The 25,317-nt window shown below is 38.5% G+C and overlaps 1 protein-coding gene across 12 annotated transcripts in view; it reads right to left on the minus strand.

The window, feature by feature from the left end:
* LTBP1 (latent transforming growth factor beta binding protein 1) overlaps positions 1-25,317 on the minus strand; it is a 164,943-nt gene that overhangs the window by 26,629 nt on the left and 112,997 nt on the right. For 11 of the 12 annotated variants that reach the window (XM_085543230.1, XM_085543233.1, XM_015857700.3 and 8 more), the window contains 9 exons: positions 23,192-23,317; positions 21,954-22,079; positions 21,465-21,587; positions 18,096-18,215; positions 15,253-15,375; positions 13,049-13,171; positions 10,595-10,717; positions 8,088-8,213; positions 1,706-1,831 (listed from right to left, as the gene is read on the minus strand). In XM_085543230.1, coding sequence (XP_085399356.1) covers positions 1,706-1,831; positions 8,088-8,213; positions 10,595-10,717; positions 13,049-13,171; positions 15,253-15,375; positions 18,096-18,215; positions 21,465-21,587; positions 21,954-22,079; positions 23,192-23,317 — 1,116 coding nt within the window. The remainder of the gene's footprint in view (positions 1-1,705; positions 1,832-8,087; positions 8,214-10,594; positions 10,718-13,048; positions 13,172-15,252; positions 15,376-18,095; positions 18,216-21,464; positions 21,588-21,953; positions 22,080-23,191; positions 23,318-25,317) is intronic. The other variant, XM_085543225.1, reaches the window with a different exon arrangement.

Raw genomic sequence — 25,317 nt, forward strand, 5'->3', positions numbered from 1 at the left:
AACACCAGTTTACTTCTGTTTCTTTATTGGGGAGTTTCATTTTCATTTCTAAATACTTTCTTTTCTCAGCACCATTTCCTTGGGCTTTAAAATTGAGTCTCATTTCATTTGTTTTCTTAAAAGAGCTACTACTACCAAATCTGTTCTCTTTACCATCGAACTTCCCCTAAAGGCAGGGAGTGAAATAAGTGCTGTGATGCAGACTGCGCTATAAAAAGACAGTTCCCTTTTCCTCTCAGAATCCCATTTTTCCTGTGAACATCCACTGAACAATGAATTCTCCACCTGCACCTCCCCTGCACGTGCTCTGTATTCGTGAGTCCTTGCAGGTTGCACTGCAGCACACAAGGGTTATTTTCCTGCAGAACAGCACAAGTTTCCTCTCCCACCTTCAGATGCTCCAAACTAATAACTGCAACTGGCCAACTATTAAACAAACAAAAAAAAAAACCCACTTATTTTTCACTTGGATCCCATACACCTACTAATTAGTCCACCCTGAAATCCTTCCAGTTGATGGGAAAATTGTCTGCTGTTTAATCAGAGGTCACCAAATATTCTCAGAATGACTTTATTCCCTTTTAGGCTATTAAAGTTTACTGTTGAAAACTACTTATTCTTTCTACTAGTGGCAGAATCTGAAAGTTACAATTTTGTTGTTATGGTTCAGAAATATCTGTAATTGACTACAGTCTAAAGTGTAATTTGTGAGGCAGTCTTTTATCCTTCTTGCCTTTTATACAGGAAGAATGAAAATCTACTCATGTGATTGAACACTGCTTTGTATATGTCTATTTTTTATAAGTATGCGTTTTACCTTTGTAGAATGTTGCCTGGCCAGGAACTTACATTTTTCCTAAAATTCTTTTGCTAAATAACCTGCATTGAAATGTACAAACATTTTACAACTGTCCACTCTATTCCCAGGACTGTGTATTTAAGAAGGTAAGAACTGAAAGACCGAGTCTCATCCTAATTCTGCTTGAATAAATTGTTTAATGAGTACCATGCCTTGACCTGGTACTAAGTTTCTATTAGAAACATGCGCTGCCTCAGACACTTGTTAGGACCAACCAATGCTATTATCAACAGTCAGAGAAACCTATTACTTAAAAGGAAACGGGCACTATTTACACACGTATGAAAATCTCACATCTTTTCATGGTGATGGGTGTCTTTACTGGGGCTTGAAGTCAATGTTAAAATATGTTGAAATACACTGTGCCTAGGGAGGCGTGCCATCTAATTCAGTCTGCATGTACCACATGCCAGACTTCATTTCCTGTAGGAGGTACTACAGAGTTCTGGTTATTCAGTTAAGAGACTAAACAGATGTTGCATTTAAATAGGCCAAAGCATTAAATTCACTGTCAGAATTTATACCTGTGCGTGGTTCTGACATTCAGAAACAGTACATTTTCTTGTTTTTATCTTTTTCTAATGAGTGGTTCAGCTTATTTGCTGTCAGTCTCTGTACCGTTCTAGTAACAAGATTTCACTACATGGCTGAACAGTTATATTTCCACCTGGAACAGCGTTCAGTGAGCAAAGCACAGCTCAACTTTATTTTGCTAGCACATGGCACAACTTCAATAAAAACAGTGAAATAAGAAATAAGTCCTTATGAGGAAATGCATTTTGCTTATCAGCTGCTTTTTGCTTGCTAGAACCTTACAAGCGAGACCACTTGCAAGTGGGAGCTCACCTGTGCATCCTTGCCCATCCTGTGAGTCCTGGTAGCCCTGGTAACACAGGCAGCGGTAGGAGCCATCCATGTTTTCACAGAACCCATGGCTGCCACACATTGTGCCATTCACACATTCATCAACGTCTGCAAGGAAGTATTTAACATCAGCCATGTGACAGTCAAAACAGACATGCACGAGGAGTGCAGGAAAACAACTGGAGGGCTGTTTTTGCAGATAGCTGTGATGCCTCTGCACAATGGAAAGGAACACAGAAAGGACAGACCCCAAAGCCTAAAATGAAGCAGGAAGACATACAAGTTTAGAAATAGTTTCACTGTTAATTTCACTGGAGATATCTCATGTCAGACAATCTTTTTTTTTTTTAAACTGCATCCCATGTGTATCACCAACCTGCCCAACATCGGCACGATGCTGTGATAGTGCAGAATAAGACACAGTTCAAACATGACCATCTCTGCATTTCCTACAGGTTCTGTCAGCGTGGTGTTACACAGTCAACAGCATATGTGAAACTGAAGCCCTCGTGCAAGAAGAGCTTAAGAGTATGGTTACATTCCTTCTGCAGAAGTGCTGAATGCAGGCCAAAGAGTTTATGTGGGACATGGAAGCGCTGCACGGATCTCATTCTGCCAGTTGGCACAGAGAAGAATTTTGTGGTGCATGCTTAAGTGGTAAATATCTGCAGCATGTGCCTTCTGGTTTTAATCCTCAAAGTTTACACATATGAATAATCTTATGAAGGTAGGCAAAGTAATTACAACGCCTGCATGCCTTCTATACCAGTTCTTTCATTTGTAGTTCCCATTTGTGGTTTACTGGCCTTACAAGTCACTGCATGAGTAAGTCTGTTCTTGACTCAGCTGCCCACCAGCCTGCAATGAAGCAGAGCTCCTTGTGACAGAATCTGGTTTATTTTTGTAAGTGCATCACAAGTGCTTGGAATATATTATTTCTATCTTTACTTGAATCAAGACCTAAAACCATGGCCCTGAGCATCTGTGGTCATTTAACATGTCATTGTGTGTTTTTCAGGAAGAACATTAACTCAAAAAGCTGGGAACCTGCCAGGATACCAGGATCAGTACCTTCTGCCTTCTGAATTCCTCTGCAGTTCGAAGTGGAGACGTCATTGCTAGTTTTCTTTCCTAAAATCCATTGTGACTGTTAAGTAAGGCTGCTGTTCACCTGGAATTACGTTCCGTGCCTCTGAGATAATTACATTTTAAATGGTGAAAAAAGTGACTCACTTTTGATTTACCTCGTTATTAGCTAGATCGTTAATCCTGCTCATTAGAGCAGACCACGTGATGGAGCCTACCACCACTGTACCTCTAGCAAAGGCCTTATGCACTCACTGAACTTGGGCTGGGAGAACCAAATCCTGCATTGACACAAAGGATGTGTTTGAACAGGTGAGCAGCACTGTTCGACAGGTTTAGAACAGCTTATCCACTTTGAAGACCAGAAGAGACATCCACATCATGTAGCCTGAACTCTTAAATTAATAGGTTAAAAAAACACCTCTAGTAGTTCTTTTTTGACGAATAAATTGTGGAACTGTACTTTCCATGAAGGCCTCTAATATCATTTTAAGGTAGAGTAAGTGAAGGAAAACTCACCTCTCACTGAACTGATCCACTGGTTAACTACATTCAGCTAAAATGCAAACTTCATGCAAAAACTGAATGTACTAAATACACTGAAATCTATGAGACATTTATGAATATAATCAATTATATTTTAAGAACACTTGCAGATGGAACTTGCAGAATATTTTATTTGGTTTGTTGGTTTTGTCAGTAGAAGTTTTTATGAGCTTCACGTCTTGATTTATTAAACAGACAAAATAATGAATTCTATAAAGTGCAATTTGTATTTGGCACAGAATACAATTGCTACTGTGTTTATTCTGAAGGAACTGAATGTGAAAATAAGGGTGCTTTTGGGATGCTGGACTTTTTGACGTCCACCACAAACCCTCCTCAGTGGAATTAATTCAGCAGTAAGAGCAAACAACATAGACCTGTATTAAAAGACACTGTCAAAGGTGAAAGGTCAAGTATTCCAGTGATGGAATAGTGAAAGGATGCATATGGGGTTACTGGGAGAATGGAGATAAAACTTGTACACCAGCAGTCACACAGTTGTGTTTTTGTGAACCTTCACTTTTGCTACTGAGCACTAGACCTGTATGACATACTTCAGGTTGATTTTAAGCCTCATCCGGAGTTTCATATATCCGGTAAAAAAAGAAATCTTAACACTATATCTTTTATTCAGAAAGCCCAGTTAGGGGAATTCAAATTGAGTAAGCAGTGGTGGATTGACAGCCAGGAATTTAAGAAAACAGACAATAATGCAGTGCTTGTATTTTTAGTGGCTAGCTATAGTTTAATAACAGAAGTTCCTGAGCCACAGGACGTTCACACTGCTGAAAGCTCAGACAGGAGAGACTACAACTGGGGATTTTGGAATTACATGAATTACAGTATTTCTTCTTCTGAATGCCTAAATATTAAAGGAAACAGATAGCAGAATGGATTATGTTCTTCAGTAAACTAAGGTCACAGACTGGAAATCTGCAGAAATAAAATCTGTGATTGTAACAGGTGTCCTAATTAAGTATATAGTATATCCACAGGAGATGGCTTTGTCTTAAAGAAGCACACAGTCTGAACATGACTGGATCTTTCAGTGCATGGGAAATTACAGAGAAGGTCCAAGTACCAAATATTTTCCTTTGTCTAGACAGCTCATTCAAAGGATGCCTGTTTTACAGCCGGAAAGGGCATTTGTTCCTTTAATGATGCTGTAAAGCATGAACCTTGTAATTGGCAATTCTCTTGCTATATAGAGACAGAGCAAGGGAAAAAATTAAATATGAAATAAATACATCCTATGTGTGTGCAGTGACTAAAGTAGCCCTCTAATTATGATTGCTTTAGAATCCGTGACTCAGTGCTGCCTGCTTTAACCCAAACTCCTTTGATCTAACATCATCAAGGTGTAAAGAAAGGCAATGCTTGTGCACTCGAGCCTGTTCCTACTCAACAATCCTTTGCAACGTGAACTAAGTGAAGGAATACATAACCTCAGGCACAAATATGTAAATCTCACTGAAATCAATTTACATTGCAAAATCTCTGTCAGGACAGTTTTGTACACTGCTTAGAAGAACAGCTGTGGCACTGAGACTTTCCAAGGCCGTTCAAAACACCCCCAAGTTAGAATCAGGACAGTGAATACCTGACTAAAGATTGATCATATAGAGACAGGGATTCCGGATGGTCATTGAAAGATTGTAATACGGCAAGACAGACTCTTGTTTTTCCCTTTGTTTTCCTTCTTTCTTTAGCATCCCATTAAAAAACAGTTGCCCTAACACATCTCTATCAGGAAACATTATTGAAGTTGGTGAAGATTATGATTGTTCTTTATTCATTGCAAAACAAAGAAAGAGCTCACAGGGGCACTATGGAGATGAATACCTGAATCCAAGTTTGGCAAAAGCTTTCTTACCTCAGTATTTATATCAGAGACTTGGTGAAAATTAAGTTGCCTACTGCATAAAATTTACAAGATGGCAACTGAAGGCAAGCAGACACTGGAGAGCTCTGAAAGAATACATAAATTACTTTGGAGTGCCTGTTGATGCTGACACTGGGGATACGGGCTTGGAGCAGAGAGAGGGAAAAGTGAGGGAGCCACTGAGAGACAGATAAGATTTGACATGAAAACAGAAGAGGCGCTTTGTGCAGGGCATTGACTTCAGCATCAGAGAACCTCTAAGTTGAGTTTTGCCAAGACAGTTAACTAGCAACCAGCTGGGTAAGATACCCTTACAGGAACCCCAGAGAGCTCCACAGGGAGCTATGGAGTGCTATAAGAGCCTCCTGTTCTGAGGGCATGGCACAGCTAAATTGCTGAGCCCGGGGCCATGAAGCAGTGAAATGTCAGCACCACAACAAAAGTTTGTCTGCACCATGGAAGAAGACACAGTCTGCACAGCTGTTCAGTTTGCTTTGGCCATGGCCATAAAAACTCCATACCAGAACTGAACTACAAGGGCTTCTTACTGTTTTACGTTGTTGTTGTTTCTGACTCTTCAAAGATTAAATTCATACAAAAAAAGCTTGGAGATATGGAAAATGTGTTCTCCAGGTACAGAAAAGCATCCAAATCCAGCAAAATTTCCTCACCTTCTTTCTCTGATGGCATAAGCAGTCCTCACTCCCTTAACTGGAGATACATTCAGAGGCACCTCGTGTAAAGAACAGTAGCTTCTGCAGCTTGAAGCCACATCCTTTCTCAGTACCTGGAATGTCACACATTCTTTCTGTTTCTAATCTTATTGTTTCATCTTGTCCTTTTGCAAGCTGACTCTTGAAACTAACATCAGAACAAATATTAACTGAGCAGGGAATATTAATTAAACACTGAAGTCTTCAGTGCTTCCCTCCCTTAAATGATTTTCTTCAACTCTAGAATTGTTATTATTAAAATGACAGAACGGAGAAACTAGTCACAGTAAAAAATGAGAGCTGCTACTTCAGAAGACTAGAAGTCCCCCTGTTTCGCCAAGTTATTAAAATACTTTTCCAAGTGCTGAAGTCTGATCTGTATTCCATACACAACACCAATTACTTGTGAAGCACAGTGACCTGGTTTTGTGCTTTTTTTCATTCTTCACTAAAAATTTTCCAAAACTACTCATGCTCCTGGAAACGGATCTATCTGGTGATTTCATCCTTTGCTATTTAGTAAACTCCGGCCTTTTTATTTTAATGAAGACTACCTACATACTGCTGTATCATACGTGATAATAACCCTTCCTTAAGTACTGCTTATTAACTGTCAGAGATTAATACAGAGAGGATTCAGTTTCTGGTCTACCTCCTAAAATCAGATGCCATTAACTTTTTTAGTTGTGTTTCTGTTCAGTGTTGTCTTTTTTGATTTCTGAGAGTTTGATTCCACAAGGCTGGTAAACGTTTGGTTTCTACTAATAGCCAGCTACATTCTTCCCTCATTCTCTTTTTAAAACTGTGCTCAACCATAAGGCAAAACACCTGCTATTACTTTTCTTGCTGATAAATAGAAGATATTTAACCATGGCCTATATAAAGACTGGGTGAAATGTATATGTGCTGCCAAAAGAGTCTAAGAACATGATTTTTAGCAACTGGTAACTAGAAAAGTTGGAATTGCCCCATTACTTGAAATCATATAATACTGGCTTCTCCATGTGTCACTGGGCCTATTCAAGGTCACCCTCTCTAGCCTAATTACCAGGCTTTTCTATAACATTATGACAAAATAAATGTTTAGAGATGAAAAAGCAACAAAATATCTACAGGAGTTTTTAGTTATCAAAAGTAAGTAAAGCACAAATAGCATGTTTGATGTCATGCTGAATTTAAATATATAGCATACATTCTCTTACATCAGCATAACAATATTCCCTTACCAACTTGATTTCCTTAGTTGTCATAGTACTTTAACAAGTTCAGCTCAAATAATAATTCTGTCTTCCCTCTGCTAATAGTAGACTGAATAAATGTTACAGAAGTTTCCATGCATCTTCTCCGTAGAAGGAAGAGTCTTTTCATTAGACCTAAGCAAAGTGATGAGAAGAGCTGGCCCATGGAAAATCAATCATGTAAGAATTTACTGGCTTATAATCTAGGATAGGGAACAGCTTGCTTATGTTTTGGATGTTTGAGATCCACTACTGCAAGGTTTTAACACTGAACTATCCCTGCCCAGGTTATCTTCTCTGCACGCATCCTGCTGAACTAATACAGCATATACAAACTTCCTCCTCTTCAGAATTGTTACTCTCCCCACAAGGCTTCTTGCCTTGGAAAATTCTTTCATCCATAAGCACAGCCACTCACAGTTAGGGGAATTCATATTTTCTATCCGTATCACTGTCACAAAGCCACATATCTCCTTGGTATCGCTGAGCACAAGTTCAAATTAAGTGAATCAGCATCACTACAAAGTGTGTGCTTTCCATTAGGAACAGGGAAATCTCTCATACAATAACCAAATAACATCCCTCGGTTAATGTAAATTCTAGACTTTTTGAAGTAAAGCACAGCTTCTAACAATCTTCAGCTCCATTGTGTCTCCCAATTTGTATATTTCTTGTTGTACTTATTATGACATAAACAGCAATTTATCACATCATGCATTTCTTAGAAAAACACCAGAAAAGACCTTTAGGTGGCAGATTGCTGAGTTAATAACGGTTCTGGAATAGTACATAAAAACAGACTGCTTCCCCCCCGCCCACCCCAGCCAGTATCAGCAAATCAATGGGAATGCTATTAGTGAATTAGGGGGAAGCTCACGAATTACTGCGACTTGTCTCACCTTCACAAGTTCGGCCGTCTGCAGACACAGAAAAGCCCTGCTCACATATGCACTGGTAGGAACCATCTGTGTTTAGACACTCTCCATGAGGTGAACAGAGGTCAGATCTCTCACATTCATTGATATCTGAAAGGAGAGACATTAACAGCTTCGCAAGCAATCATTACCTTAACACCAATCCTAAGTTCGATTATTCTTAAAAAGCAGCTTCTACCAGCTATGCAAATTGTGTTCATTTTCAGGAGCAAGCAAATCCTGTGGGAACATTTTAAAAACCTGTATGTTTAAATGTATAATACATCCCATGTACTGCTGTCTGCAGTGAGGATGAGCCGATGAGAATGATTTCTGAGATGTCAGTATAAGCTCTGTACAAGCCAACATGTATTCTTCTACTAGGAGAATTCTCAGCTGGCTCCATCTCACAGGATAGCAGGATTTCTTCCTCTTCACTGTCTTTGTTGCTTAGATTCCAGCTATTGTTACAGCCATACAAAGTGCAATGAAACAGGCAATAACTTCGAAAGAACAGGGAAGTTATGATTTCAGTACTATCATTTAAAGTCCCATGATGGCGTTATAGATTTTCTATAGATATGGACTGATTGCATCCTGCGTGTATAAATCCTTCTAGGCTCGCGTCCTGAAGGCATGGCACAAATGGGAAGAACAAAGACAGCTGGAGGAAGGGCAGTATCTGTATGAGGTGCATAGGGAAAAGACTTCTCTTAATTCAAGTTAAATGGAGACCAATGAGATACTCTACGAAGCTCTCTGAGTTTGTCTAAATCCCATAAGGTCAGCACTGGCAAGGGCAGCTCAGTACCTTCCTAGCACACACGCTGCTCTCAGGTCTGAGCTGTGTGGTGGTGTTTTTGTGTTGTTTTTTAAAATGCCAGAACAGCTTGTTACACAAGGGTAAAATAATGTATTAAAAAAACAGGAGAACAAAATTAAAGTTTCTCTTTGCCTTAAGAGCCCTCTACGTACCTTCTGATGTTTTGGACTCTCTGTAACTTTGCTCCTTACCAAAATAAGTGTTCCTAATTTCTAACCTGAATTAGTCCAGATGCAGCTTTGCAGGCACTGCATTCTGTGACACATTTGCCAGTATAATTTAACAGCTCTCTATTTTGAACTTTGACTTCCTTTGAAGGAAATCAGGCTGTGATCAAATCACCTGCCCTTTTTTTTTTTTCTTCAACCAAATAGAAGTTTTTAAATCATTCATTCCTTTTACCTCCAGCTGTTGTATATATGGGTTAATCCCCGAACTCCGTTCAGCTCGTCAGCATCCATGTGAGCTCCCAGATGTCCCACGTGCCAAGAGCAGTTGCATCAATTGCAAAATAGAGGTAAATAATATTTTCATTCTCCTGCTAGATATTCTGCTTATTCTATCTTTCAGGAAGTGCATTAGTCCTACTGGCCACAGGGTTGCAGCGAAAGCCCATATTTAGCTACCTATCTCTGACCCCTACATCCTTTTCAGTCTCTGTGCTTCAGAAGGAAATCCATTAAACTACCCATGTGGCTGAGATTCCTTCTTCAGCATGCACATTACTCTATTAAAATACATGTTGTATGCTCATATTAAGCTTACCATATGATTGCTCTACCCTAGTGGTCTATTATCTTGGACTTTTGCCATACCCCTGATCACTCCACTCAAGTTCTGTTATTTTTTTTTCAATGTATTTTTTGTTGTTATTACAGAATTCTGATTGATTTTCAGTCATTTAAAATTATTTTCCATCTGATGGGGAAAAAAAAAAGCAATCGGTTATTATATTCGTATGGCTAGTTTTGCTCAGTCCACAATAGAGGACAAGAACATACATTCAAGATTTCCATCTCTGAGTAGTAAAAATTGTACTGTTAAATCCTGTAACAGCTCAACAACAGCAAGAGCACGCTACCAACTTCCAGCTCTAATATCATGCTTCCCGTCTCATAATAATGGAAGGTAGAAGGGAACGCTGAGGCATGCCTAAATGTTGTGTCAACACAGTTAGGATTCTTCAGACCCTAAGCTGGGAAGTACTTTTTCTGGGCTTAGCAATGTTGATTTAGCCTCAGGTAACACATTCTCTTCCTCCTCATCCTCCACCAAGTGCTGCAGAATGTGTTAGGGATGAGACATGTTTACCTAACGTGATTCGACATGAGCTGTACTGCTCTGTTACAGCATCTATCCACAAACACAGAGGATTAGATTGTGTCAAAATAAATGCTCATAGATTTGGGAAAATGCAGCACTGCATCTCTGTTAATTCTAGTAGAGTTCTTCCTTCAAGTTCAGAAGACTGAAATTTAAGCCTCTTGAAAGCATTTTTCAGTTTGTATTTAGAGGCAATAGTATGAAGTGAACAGAGTACGCAAGTGTTACCAATCATAAATAAAAATAATTTATCCTCATTGTCATGACTGATGACCATCACAAATTATGATTTTAGACTTGTACATTTATAAAAGCGACCCAGTTATTTTTAACAGCTAATTCCTACCTTGACATCCCCTATTGGCAATCTGCTGGAAACCATCTAGACAAGAGCATTTGTAAGATCCATCGGTATTCATGCAGTTTCCTCCAAGGCAAATATTGGTGTCTTCAAGGCACTCATCAATATCTGAAATAAAAATGTAACTGAGTAATTAGATGATGAAAAGCTGATGAAGTTCTTAAGTGACACTTATCAACTTGAAGCTACAATGTCCTTTAATAACAGTGAATGATAGAATGTCCTTCTTATTTCCTTCATTGTATTGTCTAACTGCTTTATTTCTAGAAAGCTTTATAATTTGAGTTTGTGACATTTCTTCTTACCAAGCATGTCTAGCGTGTGCCATCTGCATCACTAATGAAAGCTATCATAAATGACCTTTATATCAATCTCTCCATAACTTTAATAGCGAATGCAATGTTAGAGTAGTACAAAAATCCAACTAGTTGCACATTTAGAAGATAGATTCAAAACATGCCTAGTGATGCAAACCTGTATTTTGAAATATGTATCTTTAGACATGTTTAGACCAAAGATTGCTGAGCCTGAAGTGATCTGACTTGGATCTTGTCCCCTACATGTGCAAGCCCAGACATAGCTGGTGTGCCACACCATACAAGATGTGCTTGTGGGGACTATTCATGCAACAACCATGTGGACAGGTTTGTAGGACACAGGTCACACTGAATGCAGTCAACATCCATGGGTTAGACATGTTGCTTGACAAACAGCTAGAAATTAGATACAAAGCAACCAAACATTTAAAGAACAAGATACTAGGCATTGTCTCCACCAAACATCTTTTCATTCAGGAAATGGAGTGCAGGTACAACATTGACTCAGAAAGCACCTACATTCATATATTCCAGGGATGGTTGTTAAAAGCAAACAGAAAATAAGAGAATAAAAGAAATGTAAGTAACTTGCTTCTGCCTCCACAGTGCTTTACCTTGTAACTCACTGAGCCTATTGCTACAACAGGACAGACAATGAATGTTAAGGCAGATAAAATTGCACTTAATGCTGACAAACTCATGACCTTCTGATAGCTGCGTGTTTTACAATCATTTTCAACTAAGAAATAAATTGTGGTTTATTTAAAAAACAGCAATTAATTTTGACTGGGAGCCTGAGAAAAAAAATTAACGACTCCCCTGCCCCAAGTTAATGCCAAGTCTCACAACAAGGGAGCATTTTCTGCCAAATTCAGTCAGAATTCATTATTTGCTGTATGGGATGCAAACCTCTTGTTCTTATGTTCTTCAGTGACAAGACTCTCCAAACAGGTCAATATCAAAGGGTATCAATGTACCAAAGAAATTAAAAGATATCCTCATTCCTTGTTGGTGACAGGAGATGCTGCCACTCATTAAACGTGGGCAGTCCCACAACATCAGCACTGATAAGTCTAGTCTGATGGAAGCTTGTCTTGAGAAACAGCATCAAGTGAAACAGCTCTGGGTGAAATGCTCTTCTATCCTAATCAATGGAACAAGAGTGTTCCTGATGTACTGCTCTCTATGAGAACAAGGTAACCACCTCCAAATGCTGTGTGAACAATAACCTAACAGCAGAACACAAGGCAGTTAGAGCAGCAGTAAGGAGCTGTCTCATTTCCTTGCTATTAGCAGCCAAAAAAAGCACACCAGACACTGGAAAGGTTATATATGCTAATACTACACCCATGGCAAGAGTTTAACAGAGCTTTTCCCCCCAGGGTGGGAGATAAGGAAGCAATTGAGGTAGAATTGTTTCTGGAGTTCTTCAGCAAGAAATTCCATGTGCTTATGGTCATTGTGAGCAGCGCAGCAAAAGGTTATACCTATAATGATAACAATAAAATAACAAATCTATTTGCTGATTACTGGACATTAAGCTGCCCAGCTTGAGAGAAAATAGAATGTGGCTGTTATAACCTAGCATTTCTCCCTACATTTGCCTAACATCTAATTCCCTTCTGAGACAGTGAAAGTTGTGAGCACCAGCAGATCCCTCTGGTGCACATCTCAGACTGTGTGCATTTCTCTTGCATCTGCACATGTGGGATTGCAGTGACTGGTTACAGGTTTCCAAAACCAACTGAAGAAGTTTTCACTTAGCAGGCCCCCACGTGAACAGTGTCTGTTTGTAATACAGAATCCAACACAGACCTCTGTGTAAGCAACAAGATTTGGAAAAGCTGAACTGTTTTTGGTATCACTGTCAACTGCTCTTCTGGCCCTTACTGCTGGCAACACACATACTGATTTCTTACATGTGGAAAGATGACATAGACCGTTTCTAAGAAACCATAAATATGTAGTTGTGCAGATGAGAACTGTGAAGTTGACAGTAAAGTATCAAGAAGGAAAGCTGCAATGTTTTTCTGTCTCATTTACAAAAGAGTTCATGCCTATGGCTGAGAGACTCAAGATGTTTCTGAAAATATGGATCAGTAGCTTAAGTCCACGAGCTTACCTTCACACTGATCTCCAGTAGCAGACAGCACGTAACCTGGGCTACAAACACATCTGAAAGACCCTTCTGTGTTCCTGCAGCGTCCATTGACGCATAGTGTTCTGTGCTGGCATTCATCTATATCTGTAGCAGGAGAGACAGGGATGATATGACACATCAAAAATACAGATTACTGAGCAAATAGTGCAAAAAACATCCCTGAACAAAATAGCAAAGCACAGTGGCATAAGTAAGTACTGCTTCTCTTGATTTTATTTACAAATGCAGACAGATCATACAATGCATAAAAATATAGGAAACTGCAGGTAGAATGTTTCCCTCAAGGTGACTGCATTCACTGTTCTCTCCCATAGCGTCAGTGTATCCCACAGTAGACATGCAAATACACCCAGACTCACAAGTACACACACAGACACACTGCTTGAGAGCTGCTTTTGTTTCTCTTCTCTCTGGCAAAGGTAACAAGCCAATTGCTCCAGTGAGTCAGCAAAACCCACAAAATACTTTCCAGCCGGCTCACCACCTTTTAGCAGGGTGTGGTTTTCAGATGCACACTGACAGGCCATTCCCCTGTTAACTCGCACATTGAGGCTCCTTTAAATACTTGCCTTGCAACAGCATTAATTCTCTAAGCAAGGGGAAACATCTCTTTGCTTCTACAACCACCGCTAATCCCTCAGCGCTTCAAGTTCTCATAATGCGGGGTCAGCCTGGGTTACCAAATGGACTTGAACACTAAGTTTAAATTTTCCTATGGAAAAGTCGAAATAATGGAGGGGAGCAGCACTCTGGATTTAGAACTTACCATGTGTGCTGCGTAAGCTAGGGACCGCCTTTCCCTCTCTTATTTATAATTACAATTTCCTAACAAACGTTTTATAGTTATATGACGGATTGTCAGTCACTTCTAGGATTTAGGCATGGGTACCTGTTGTTCTGAAAATACTCTATAATTCAAACAGGAGAAAGTTACTTGGAGTTTTCTCTGCTCTGTGTTACGGCTTCACAGCCTGATCTCCTTCTTGAGCCATGGTCCCCTGCGACCAGAGAAGTTTTGAATTTAAGGATCACCAAATTCTGTGGGGCTGCATGAAGCATCTGGGTGCATGTACAAGCCCTGACTCGAGAAGGGTGCACTTTAAGGAGAGCTGTCTGCACATGCCAGTGTAGCTTGGCAAGGGCTCTTTTCCATGAAAGGCTCAGAGGAAGCAGTCAAACTTTGTCTACATACTTTCCCCAAGACTGGTCTGGTCTGTGTCCTGGACAGCACATTTAACTCACTCACGCCATTTAGCGTACAGCCTTGTTTTGCTTCAAATTCCCTGACAAAGTTAAATGAATGATGATTCGGTTTTATTGTATTATTTTAGCACTCAGAAGTCTGAATGTATTTGGTGCTATACACAGATGTTTGCGTAAAGCGAAAAAAAGAAAAAGAAAAAAAAAAACTGACAAGAAACTCAGATTTCTGTGTGCTTCCACGGCTTCCCCGAGACATTCCCTCAGATTTTCACTTTTGGGGGAGAGGTTGCAAGAGTCCTAATGCTTGCTCAAGGAGGAAAGGGATATTCATGGTTAATGTATGTACTCTATGTTCCCTCTCAGACTGCTCAGCTCTGACATCAGACCTAATTTTGATCCACCAGAGTGGCAGGAATGTCGTATGTGGAAGAAATGCAGGACCCAACACTGAGGTGCAGGTATGGATCTTGTAAATATAACACCACAGTCCTTCTAAGCTGCTCAAAAAGCACTGATAGCAAAGCAGGCATCAGCTCAGCAATTAAGTAACACTCTTGGGGGTTTCTAAGCCTTGGGGTTTTTCCCTGACATGGAAAAAAAAAGCTAGAAAGAAAAGCAAATAAGCAAATGCCGCGCTAAAAGTTTAAGGCAGCAAAAGCAACAGTCCCCAATTCTCTCAAATGACAGAAATGTAAAGCATTTTGCAGGAACTCCAAACAAGCAGTGTAAATATGACTAAACATTGCTGATTTGCTTTATAACCCCAGATGTTTTATAAGAAATCACAAAAAATACAAAGTGACCACGCAAGTCGTAAAATAGAAACCCACATTCTTCTTACGTGTGTGGTTACGCAGTCTCAGTGTGGCACGTTTGTTGTGTCTCCATTGAGAGAAATGCCATTAGATGAAATATTACTAGAAAAGTGCCACTTCATGAATTTTAATCATACTCCTTCCTACCTTCACACTGATCCTCTGATGCAGAGAGCTTGAAACCTGGGCCACAAATACATCTGAAAGACCCCTCAGTATTTTCACAACGTCCATTTGCACAGAGATTGCCATACTGACATTCGTTTATATCTGTGAATATAAAGAAAGCAAAAACATATTACCTTGAATACAACCATCTCTCAGGTAGGCTTGGGAATTTATTCAACTTCTGTCTGACTCGAGATGGCCAGTGCTCAGATACAAATATGCTCACAGGCCACATGACCAAAACACTGCTGTCAACCCAGTACTGCAGTTCAGGATGAGAAACGTTTTCTCCCCCGGTGTGTTTTGTACCATGCATGGTGTGCCAATGTCATTCTTACCTAACTAAGGTTACTTTTGCCCATAGTTTTCCTCACAGTGTCTTAAACTACAGTGAAGGTACTGCAGGAAAGAGGTCAGGAAGTGCCAGCACCTTCTTGTATTACACAGATGTACTCTTAGAAAGTATACAGGCCTATGATAAAAGCACTGGCAGCTGCCAATACCCTGTAACAGTTATTGGTAATCCTTTACCACATTTCCTGCTGTTGAGTTTTTGCTGTCTTTTAAAGCTATGGCAATTAATGTGCAGGAGTTCTCTAGCGCATAACTCCAAACTGTATACAAAACCATGCATGTGAGACAGTACCCGATAATGTTCTTCAGAAGCATTTAAGGGAGCTAGGTTCTAAAGGTACAATGTAACTAATACTGAGGAATTTCAATGGAATTTCTGCTACTTCAAGCAGACCCTTTTGTAGGGGCAGTCTGTCTAAACAGGCTTTATATAGAATTCTAATGAGCTAAGCCTTTATAACAGAAGTTTTAAATTCCTACGGTTACAAGCTAACCTTTATTTACAGGGGGGACTTAAACTTTTTTTCCCCTCAGTATTAACTCAGTAGCCCACTCTCTTTAGTCAACATGAAAATTGCTATGTTACCACTTAAACATTTTCAGAAATTCTTTCTGAATGCAATTTGTATAAAGAATAAAAACAAAGCACAAAGATAACTAAACCCAGCTAGAATTAATTCGGTACTCCAAACCCATCAGTACTGTCCTTCTGTCCTACAGAACCTAAATCTGACATGAAGTCCAGAGCTGCAGGTGATTCTATTGAAATTCCTTACAACTGGGACAGAAGTGGATAGATGCTAACATCTGTATTAGTTTTGAAAGTTTTTGACCAGGTCTCTAATGTCATATGAGCAGAATATCTTATTTAATCATATAGCTGTAAAATTCACATAGTCCTTCTACAAAAGAGGGCATGATGCAGCCTAAGGAAGCAGGGTATGTTTATTTTTAATTTCATCCAATATGCATCTCGCGTTGCATGGTCCCACCTGAAATGCAATTAATATATTCTACACAAGTCTGAAGTGAATTGATAGGCTTGGCTTTATTAAACAACAGACATGTTCCTGGCTTTAAATCTTGGAAGGTTAAATTATAGCATTAAAGAACTCTAGAACTGTTCCATTGCGCTTTCTAGAACATCAAGTGCTGGCAGAGAAATGAGCTGAGACAAATAAATAAATCAAAATTTGTGAAAACAGCTCTGAGAAAAATCAGCAGAGCTTCAACTGATCTAAATTAACACTAGAAACAACCACATTTATGGAACAATGGGCTTAAATACCCGTCATAGATATCTTGGCAAATATTTTCCTTTGCAGTATATTTAGATGGTACCATATTGCAAAGCTGTAAGACAAACAAACCGTGTTACATTTCCTAAAATGTATATACATATAAGCTCATCTCCAACATGATTTAAGTCTAGGATAAATGGAAAATGAAGACTGATCACATCACTAATGATATGAGATGTCTAGGCCTAGAACATTCCATAACACAAATGAAAAGAGGAAGTTATAACACTGAAACAAAAGGAAAATAAGTATCTGCATCTGAGAACAAATACTTATTCCTTAAATGAATGAGTTTGTTTGTAAATCTGACAAGTGCAATGAATTCTTGTCGCTCATTCTACTCCTACTAACCTGATCAGTAAGAAAGAAATAAGTGAACAGTGTGCCATCACATCTTCAACAAAGCTTTTTTCATGTAGGTATAGATACCAAGCAAATAGTGCACAAAGCAGATAAAACCTATTTCACAACTGAGGTCAAGTCCAAGTTTCCAGTAGCATCACAGGAAATGGCACTTAAAATTGAAAGATTTTATTTCTTTCTGTACAGCGCATAAATTTACTCTCTTACCTCTACCTCAAACAGCTAAAATTCATTTGAAAAAAGAAATCTAATAATTAAAACAAATAGACAAAAATACTTGAGCAATCTGTTCTAAAAAGCTAACCTAGAGTGAGACAAACTGTTCATGATATGCTGAATCATACAAGATTTGGTGGAAGTATGGATAATTAAGGCATTAGTAACATGATTCATGAGCAAACCCTCATACTCTACAGAAAAACCTGCCAGACACAGTGATGTGTCAGAACTCTCATGATTTTTCAGTTTGTTAAATATCTCCAAGCAATGACTTACCAGCATTTCACTAATAATAAATCCCTCACAGTTACATATTTTTACTTCAGTAATTTTGTTTTGTAGTGACAGCTGCATGGTTTGCAGTTTAGTCTTCTCATTTATCTACATTAAAACAAGATTTCCTTGTGTCTCCTGTGTCTGAGAGATTAAAGTCATTAAAAAAAATTATATTCTCATTTATTATCTAATGAAACGACAGACATCACAATGCTGTCATCAAGTTTTAACATTTATGAAATGGAAAATACAGCATCGCCAAACAGGAACCATAACCAGAGACAGAAACAGTAACAGTACTCAACATACCATGGCACTGTCCATTCCAGCCTCTGAACCCGACTCTGCAGGGTATGCACTGGTATGAGCCAGGAGCATTAATACACTGTGCATCTGGACAAGTAGTTGGGGTCATGCATTCATCAATGTCTTCAAAAGAGAATACAGAAGGAAATACAGGTCAAAACCATAAAAGAACTCTGAACAATAAAGATAATATGGTTATTCTGACTGCATTCATTTTTTACTAATAAATTTAAAGAGTCACATACTTTCTGTAAGATATCCTGGAAGGTACAAGTTGGAACAGATTTAGACCAGTGAAGAGGCATCGTGAAGACAGAAACTGGATCACAGTGCATGCAACAATTCTAAATTCTCGATTATACTGCAATTACTTGCAAGACCTGCACTGCATGCGGATCAGATTAGAGGCTTAGATGGGAATGAATTTTTGTGTTTATGTCAATCATATAATCACTGAAATGCCTTGAGGTACCTCCTATCATCAGTCTCAGGAAATTCTGGAAGTGCATGGGAATGACCATCTGTAATTGGCTTTGCAAAGCAGAGAATAATAATCTGGTACTTCTAGATTGCCCACGAGAAAGCAAGAGATAGGTTCTGAAAAACTCAAGTGCTCATGGCTAAGCTCTAAGAAGCTACTAATAACTTCTTATGCTGCACCACAGAAACCCACAGTACATGAAGCATATGCAATCTAATAGAGACTGCATGCAAAAATTGACGTGTTGCTGTCCAGAGACTAATGGTTAGATGCTCTAATTTAAATTATGTGGGCAGCCTCAATCAAGCCTGCTCCACACCTTAGTATTAGTATCACTTTATGATATGGTTTGATTATATAACAATAACCAAATACTTGCTTCACTCATTGTAAAGAACAAATGAAATAAACACAACATAAGTTATCTCTAACTCAATCTCCCTAAGCCCCTGTCCCTTTCCTGCCTTCCACCTGTTGCACCTCCTGCAATTAAGGACTGATACTCCCACCATGGATGGTGGGAGTAGGGTAAGCAAGGTTAATTGTAAGGGTGTCAATTTACTCCAAGTTCTTGGAAGAAGCTCACCGAGGGAAAATTGCCTCCAACACCTGTACCTTAGTTGGACAATGCTCCAGACTCTAGAGAATTTGACATTCCGCCTCCAAACTAGGCATTGGTTGTATGCAAATCACAATTTTTCATAGGATCACGACTGTCCAACAGAGTACTTTCTAATAAAAACAGTTACAGGTCTCTTAAACCTCTAAGTTTCAGACCTGCAAACGCTTCTCAGTGAAACACCTGTGAGATCTTAATAAACAAGCCACCTTCCTCTGAAACTGCTCTCAGAACTGCCTGGACCGCATTCACCTTCAAAACACACCACATGAATAATGTATTTGGTACAGATCTTTTCCTGCCAAAATAAAGTCTACATGCTTCTAAGCTTTACAAAACAACAAGATTTTTATAGAGTCATATAGGTTGGAGAAGAACTCTAAGATTGTCTAGTCCAACTGTCTACCTACCAGCAATACTGCCCAGGTGAGGTCTGTTATATAAAAGGCTTATTTCTATGAAGGCTTTTTATAGGAATACTTGTTTGCAGTGATGTTCCTCTATGCCTTTAACGCTACTCCATGAACAATGAGCTCAGCAAGAAGAACATACACGCAGCCTGTATGTCTTCCCAGCTGGGCCCACAACACTGTTTGTGTGCATATAGCTTGAAGACAGAATTAAGGTAAGGCAAAGAAGAGTAATTGAACTCTTCTGTGTTATGTGAAGCTTAGAGAGGATTTTTGCTTTTATTTTTGAAGTGAGGAGGAGGTACAAAGGAGTTATTTGTGGAATCTGGAATTCATTGTTAGGCTGACTATACTGTGTAGGTGTAATGACACGGCAAAATGATTCCCTGAATGTGTCATTTCCTCGGCTTGATGGATTCAGCGTAGGAGGAATTTTCCCCAAAGTAACCTTGAATAGCTTTCAGCAGAAAACTTCATTTTGGAGATTTCATATTATTACACTACAACACTACTTAAAATACAAGTTAATAAGAAATTTGATGCACTGTGATACACTGATTTTTTAGTGTATTTTAGTCACAGAGATTCCCTACTGTCAGAGAAGATTTGGAAAAATAGTTTTGAGAGCAGTTTGTGAAGCTTTATTAAATAGGAAAAAAGCCTGTCTGAATAGAAAAAGGAATGTCTTAGTAATGCTCAGAGCAGCAAATATGTCCCCAGCAACTTTATGTTGCTTATCTGCTAGGCAACCTAATACGTTAAAAATTTTATTGTCATAGGTAATTTAGAATAAAGAATGAACCAAAACTACACTAAAATGAAACAGCTGCCTGTGACTTTCAGTTCACAGTTTATGCTGAAAATGAAAAGAAGGGAAAAAAGAAGGGAACAACAAAAAATGCAAATATGTCACAATGGAAAATAACGCGGAGTTCAGACGTGCTGGGATCTCCTGCAACATGAAATATCTGCTAGAGACGTATTTCCAAACTGATAAAAAAAAAAGTCATCTAATCGTTTGTTACCCAATATTTTTGGAAACATGAACTTTTATAGTTAGAGATTTCCATGGAAAGTGCTGCGAAAATAACTGCCCTGAAATGAAACAGTTTAAGCTGTTCCAGATTTTGTCCGTATTGGGGAAATTCCTTTGCAGCATCTTACATCTAGATAAGAGGAACTGAACTGCAGTTGCAGACATCAAATAACTGGAAGTTTCTTGCTTAACTTTGGTCCCTCTGAGAATTCTCCCTTTGCAGATCATGCCTCAGTGCTAAACCTCCCCTGAGCAGCAGGCAGTGATAATCTTTTCAAATGGCAGTAACATTTGGAATTTGCTGTGATATGAATAAATTCTAAGTTAACTTAATTGTCCAGGACACATTGCAAGATAAAAAAATCAATGCCCTTTTGAACATTCTGTCATTTTTAGCTGATGTACAAGGGGGAATTAAATGACCTGAGTGCAAACTAAATGTGAGAGAAACCCAGCACTAAATCTAACCTAAAGAAATAACCCGTGGAAATAAGCACAGTAGAATGGGAAAAAGGAACTCCAAACACAAATAATGCTGCTGTGCCAAGACACATAAAAAACAATCAGCAAATGAACACTGAAATGAATTAAAAGAAATATCAGGTAGAAAAATAATAAACATGCAAAAATCTCTGCTGAGTTATTTTAATATTTCTACACAGTAGTCTGCTTTCTTTAAAAATAAGTAGACGTAATGTTTGCCGTTGAAATCAGTAACAGCAGTCGATAGGGAAAATAGTCAACATGAACAAATGCCTCCTCCTATTGCATTTGTTTGGCTTGGCAACCATTACTTGGTTACCACTGGTGAAGAGTCCAAACTTACCTTCACATTCACCTCTCCTGTTCATCTGGTACCCACTGTCACAATATTCACATCTATACGAGCCAAGAGTATTTACACAGAAACCGTCCCCACAAGTATGAGGTCGTGAACATTCATCAAAATCTGCAGAGATGAAGAAGAGACATTATGAGAAACTCTGCTCCACCATGAAATAAACAAATGCTTGCATCACCCCGAAACTCTGCTATAAATAAACATTAATAAGCAAGCTTAGATTTTCAAGCCGCTTTTTTTCCCCCCCAAAACAGATCAGTAGGAGAACCCACTCAAATACTCTCCACATTATCTGGTGAGAGACAGTTAAAATACTTCCTGACACCAGCCCTGTATCAATGACACTGAGGGAAAAAGGTGAAAGGAGATTTCAGTGAGGTTTAGATAGGTTTCTTGATTCATTTTTGCATTTCTTTTTTCTTTCTTTCGTTCTTTTCATTTTGAATTTTTTTTGTGAAGGAGAGCAACAATTACCAACGCAGTCAGTTCCATCTTCACTGGCCATGAATCCAGCTTGGCAAATACATAGGAAACTTCCTTCAGTATTTTCACAGCGTCCAAGGGAACAGAGATGAGGTGTCTGATTACACTCATTAATATCTATAAAAGAAATAAAAAATGTAAGACTGCAGGAATAACATATTTAGTTGTGATTCAGATGACTCTGATATGTGATGCTTTTGAAAAGACTGTCTTGTAATTACTTTAACTATTAGAAAAGATGCACTGAATGGTATTGGTTGGAAAAAAAATACTCTTATTGGCTTAGACTATATGACTTCAGGCATTGGCCTGAAGAATGTGACATGATTGCTATTCAAATCACTGCACTGAGTGTGAGCGGAACACAAGCTGCAAGCATAGAACATTAGTATAATTCAGATAAAATGGGAGGATTTTAAGTTGCCATCTGGCTACATGTGTGCATGAGAATTATTTTTTAAATATGATAGTTGCACGTGATAGCATACACGTATCACTGTGCAGATACTGGATTTCTGGTAGCATGGTAGACAATCTGGAAACATGATGTAATAAGGTCTTCCTGATCCAAGTTAAAGAGAAAACAACATTCTATGAGTTGAGGAAAGATACCGATTCAGCTGCTTCCAGACCTGAAATGACTCATTCAGAACCAGCCTGGACTCCTCCTCATTCTCATCAAAGCTTCCTGTTCCACAACTTAGTAGCTTTGAGGGGACAAAGGCCTCGCTTATAGATTACTAATGTGCTTTTGGGATGCCTACAGAATTCCTTCTCTTTTTCTGCAAGTGGTTGGAAAGGAAGGGCCAAACAAAAACGACCGGATTTAGTCCAGATGCAAAAGCTGGTTGTTTGTCAAACCATTCTGAGAAACAGGCACTACTTTGGCTGTTCCTTCTCTGAACAGAAGCATGTTTTTTCCTAGCAGTTTGATGATTTTAGATACTTGATTCAAAACTGAGAAGAGTTCTTCTCTCATCTCACAAAGGAAAGTCTTTCATTCAACTTTAATTAAATTTACATTCAGTTCTGAGTGGTGAAAAGCTGTATCAGAGAGAAGCTGGCAAACTTCATTTGACATACAAGAACCAGTTTGTGTGTAGTGTGGAAGCATTTGGTAGAGGAAGCAGCTCCTGACTGCTCTGTATCATATCCCTCCTGATTGGACTCTACATTTCAAACATTTCATAACATGATTATTTTAGATTTTCAAAAACATGCATTCATACCAGAGCATTTTGTCTGCTGATCATTAAGTCTGTATCCCTCGTAGCAGATGCAGGTATATCCCACAGGCAAATTAACGCAGTGTCCTGCTCCACAGATATCAGGATTAACTGTACACTCGTTGATTTCTAAGCAAACAAAACAAAACTTCAAATTAAACTCTGCCATAAAGTTGTTTAAATACACAATATTCTGTAATCCAAGAAAAAAAATGGCATGAGAGCAACCATAAATCAAGCTTTTAAGTCCTGAGCTTCAGAAATAGATAATTTATCTGGTAGATAAAGAAACCATCCTGGCTTATCCTATTAATGTAGTTTCATGTCTCATCCAAGATCTATAACTGGAAATAAAATCACATGACAAGAATACAAGAAAAAAATATACAATTTAATCCTTATAAAAAAGGTTAAGAAAATGCCCGTGGTGGGTTCCTGACGGTTTTATTTTTCCTACATAATATAGACCTGTTACCAGCTTGGATATCTTTGTAAAATAAGGATATTCAGAAATGGGCAGCACTGGATGCTCAACCCTTTGAGTCAATTCAGAAATTCTCTGAGCATACACGCTACTGTAAAGAATACTAATTAATATATTGTAGTGGTAACTTCTTATAAAAGGAGCTATAATCTGCAAAAGAAGAATCATTCATTCAGACTATTCAGGAACAAGTCACATTTAAATTTAACTAAATCTGAAAGTGCAGAATTGAGATGTTAATCACCTCAACCAACAAGATTTTATCTTGCAAATCTTACCTCATTTGCAATTTACTATCTCTTAAATATATGAATAGCAGTTGGAACTGTATCTGAACAGATTATTTAATAATTATTACACTATGTAATGACCTACTTAATTTATTCCACAGCAATTTCTAGTTCCACTCATTTTCCTGAGGAAACAAACAACTCTGCCCACAGATTGAGGAAGGTTTAACTGGGGACATAATCATACCTCAAACAGCATGGTGATTCAGACCCTATATATATTATATATACAGCCTGAAAATCCATGCTGGCCATGTCTGAATAAATAAAAGCCATCTTTTAAAAGCTTTTAAATTTATTTATTTATTTGAATACTAAACCACATGCAATTCCACTTTGTGAATGCAAACTGGAAAACCACAAGGTATGTTTGGCTCTTACTACCATATCAGAGTATTTACACGGACACTGCAATTACTTCAAAGCCTGTGTTAATTCTGACATTGGCCAATCTGACACTGTAATGCCCTCATGTATACACAGTACATTGAGCTTTTTGCTTCCAAATTTATAGCAAGTGAAATTTCCACGGCCTTTGACAGATCAATGACTTGACAAGTTTCTGCTATGTAAGAAATAGTACTTGTACTTCTCTTGTTTTCAATTCCTGACACATGGGAGAAGAAAAGACAACTTTAATACATGAGAAAGGAAGAAAACCATTAAAAGATCACTTCAAAATAGATCCCAGAGTAACTCTGCACCTGCTTTTTATAAAACATGCCTATCTGCATCCCATGAAGTGCATACATCCCTCAAAGACCATGGCCATATGTAATCTGCAGTGAAGATATGTGAAGACTGTCTACAGAACTCACTTGTGGCCCCAAATCCTACAGGTGAGCAGTTTTTAAGTTAATGTTTAAAAATCATTGAAGAAAACGCAAAGCCCTGTATTTTGCTGTGTTATTACAGGATAATACATAGAGAATTTCCATCTTATCAGTCCCATTTTTAAACTTAAAAACATTCTATCTTACTAAATTTCTAGTTAAAAGCATCTTTCACTACCTTTCCTAATATAGCATTCATGGTAAAAGTAAACTTTTCAAAGAACACTTTATATATATAGCATATACTTAAAACACATTTTATGACCAATGAGATGATCTAATACCTTTGAAATCAATCTGGAAAGGGCTGACTGTGAAAATTTCCTTAAGAAAGATTTAATCTGTGAATAACCTGGCTTCTTGATAAGGACACTGGAGCTGTACATATTAGCTATAAAGAACCTGACATGAAGGTTTATTCTCTGCAAACACAAGACATTCATTTCTTAGGAGACAAAATTAGGGGTGAAAACAGAGCCAGTTCTTCACTGATAAGTCTTGAAAAAAGACTAGAGTGCTTGA

The sequence above is a fragment of the Coturnix japonica genome, chromosome 3 (genome assembly GCF_054131305.1).
Source record: "Coturnix japonica strain WE chromosome 3, WE-NBRP24, whole genome shotgun sequence".
NCBI lineage: Eukaryota > Metazoa > Chordata > Aves > Galliformes > Phasianidae > Coturnix > Coturnix japonica.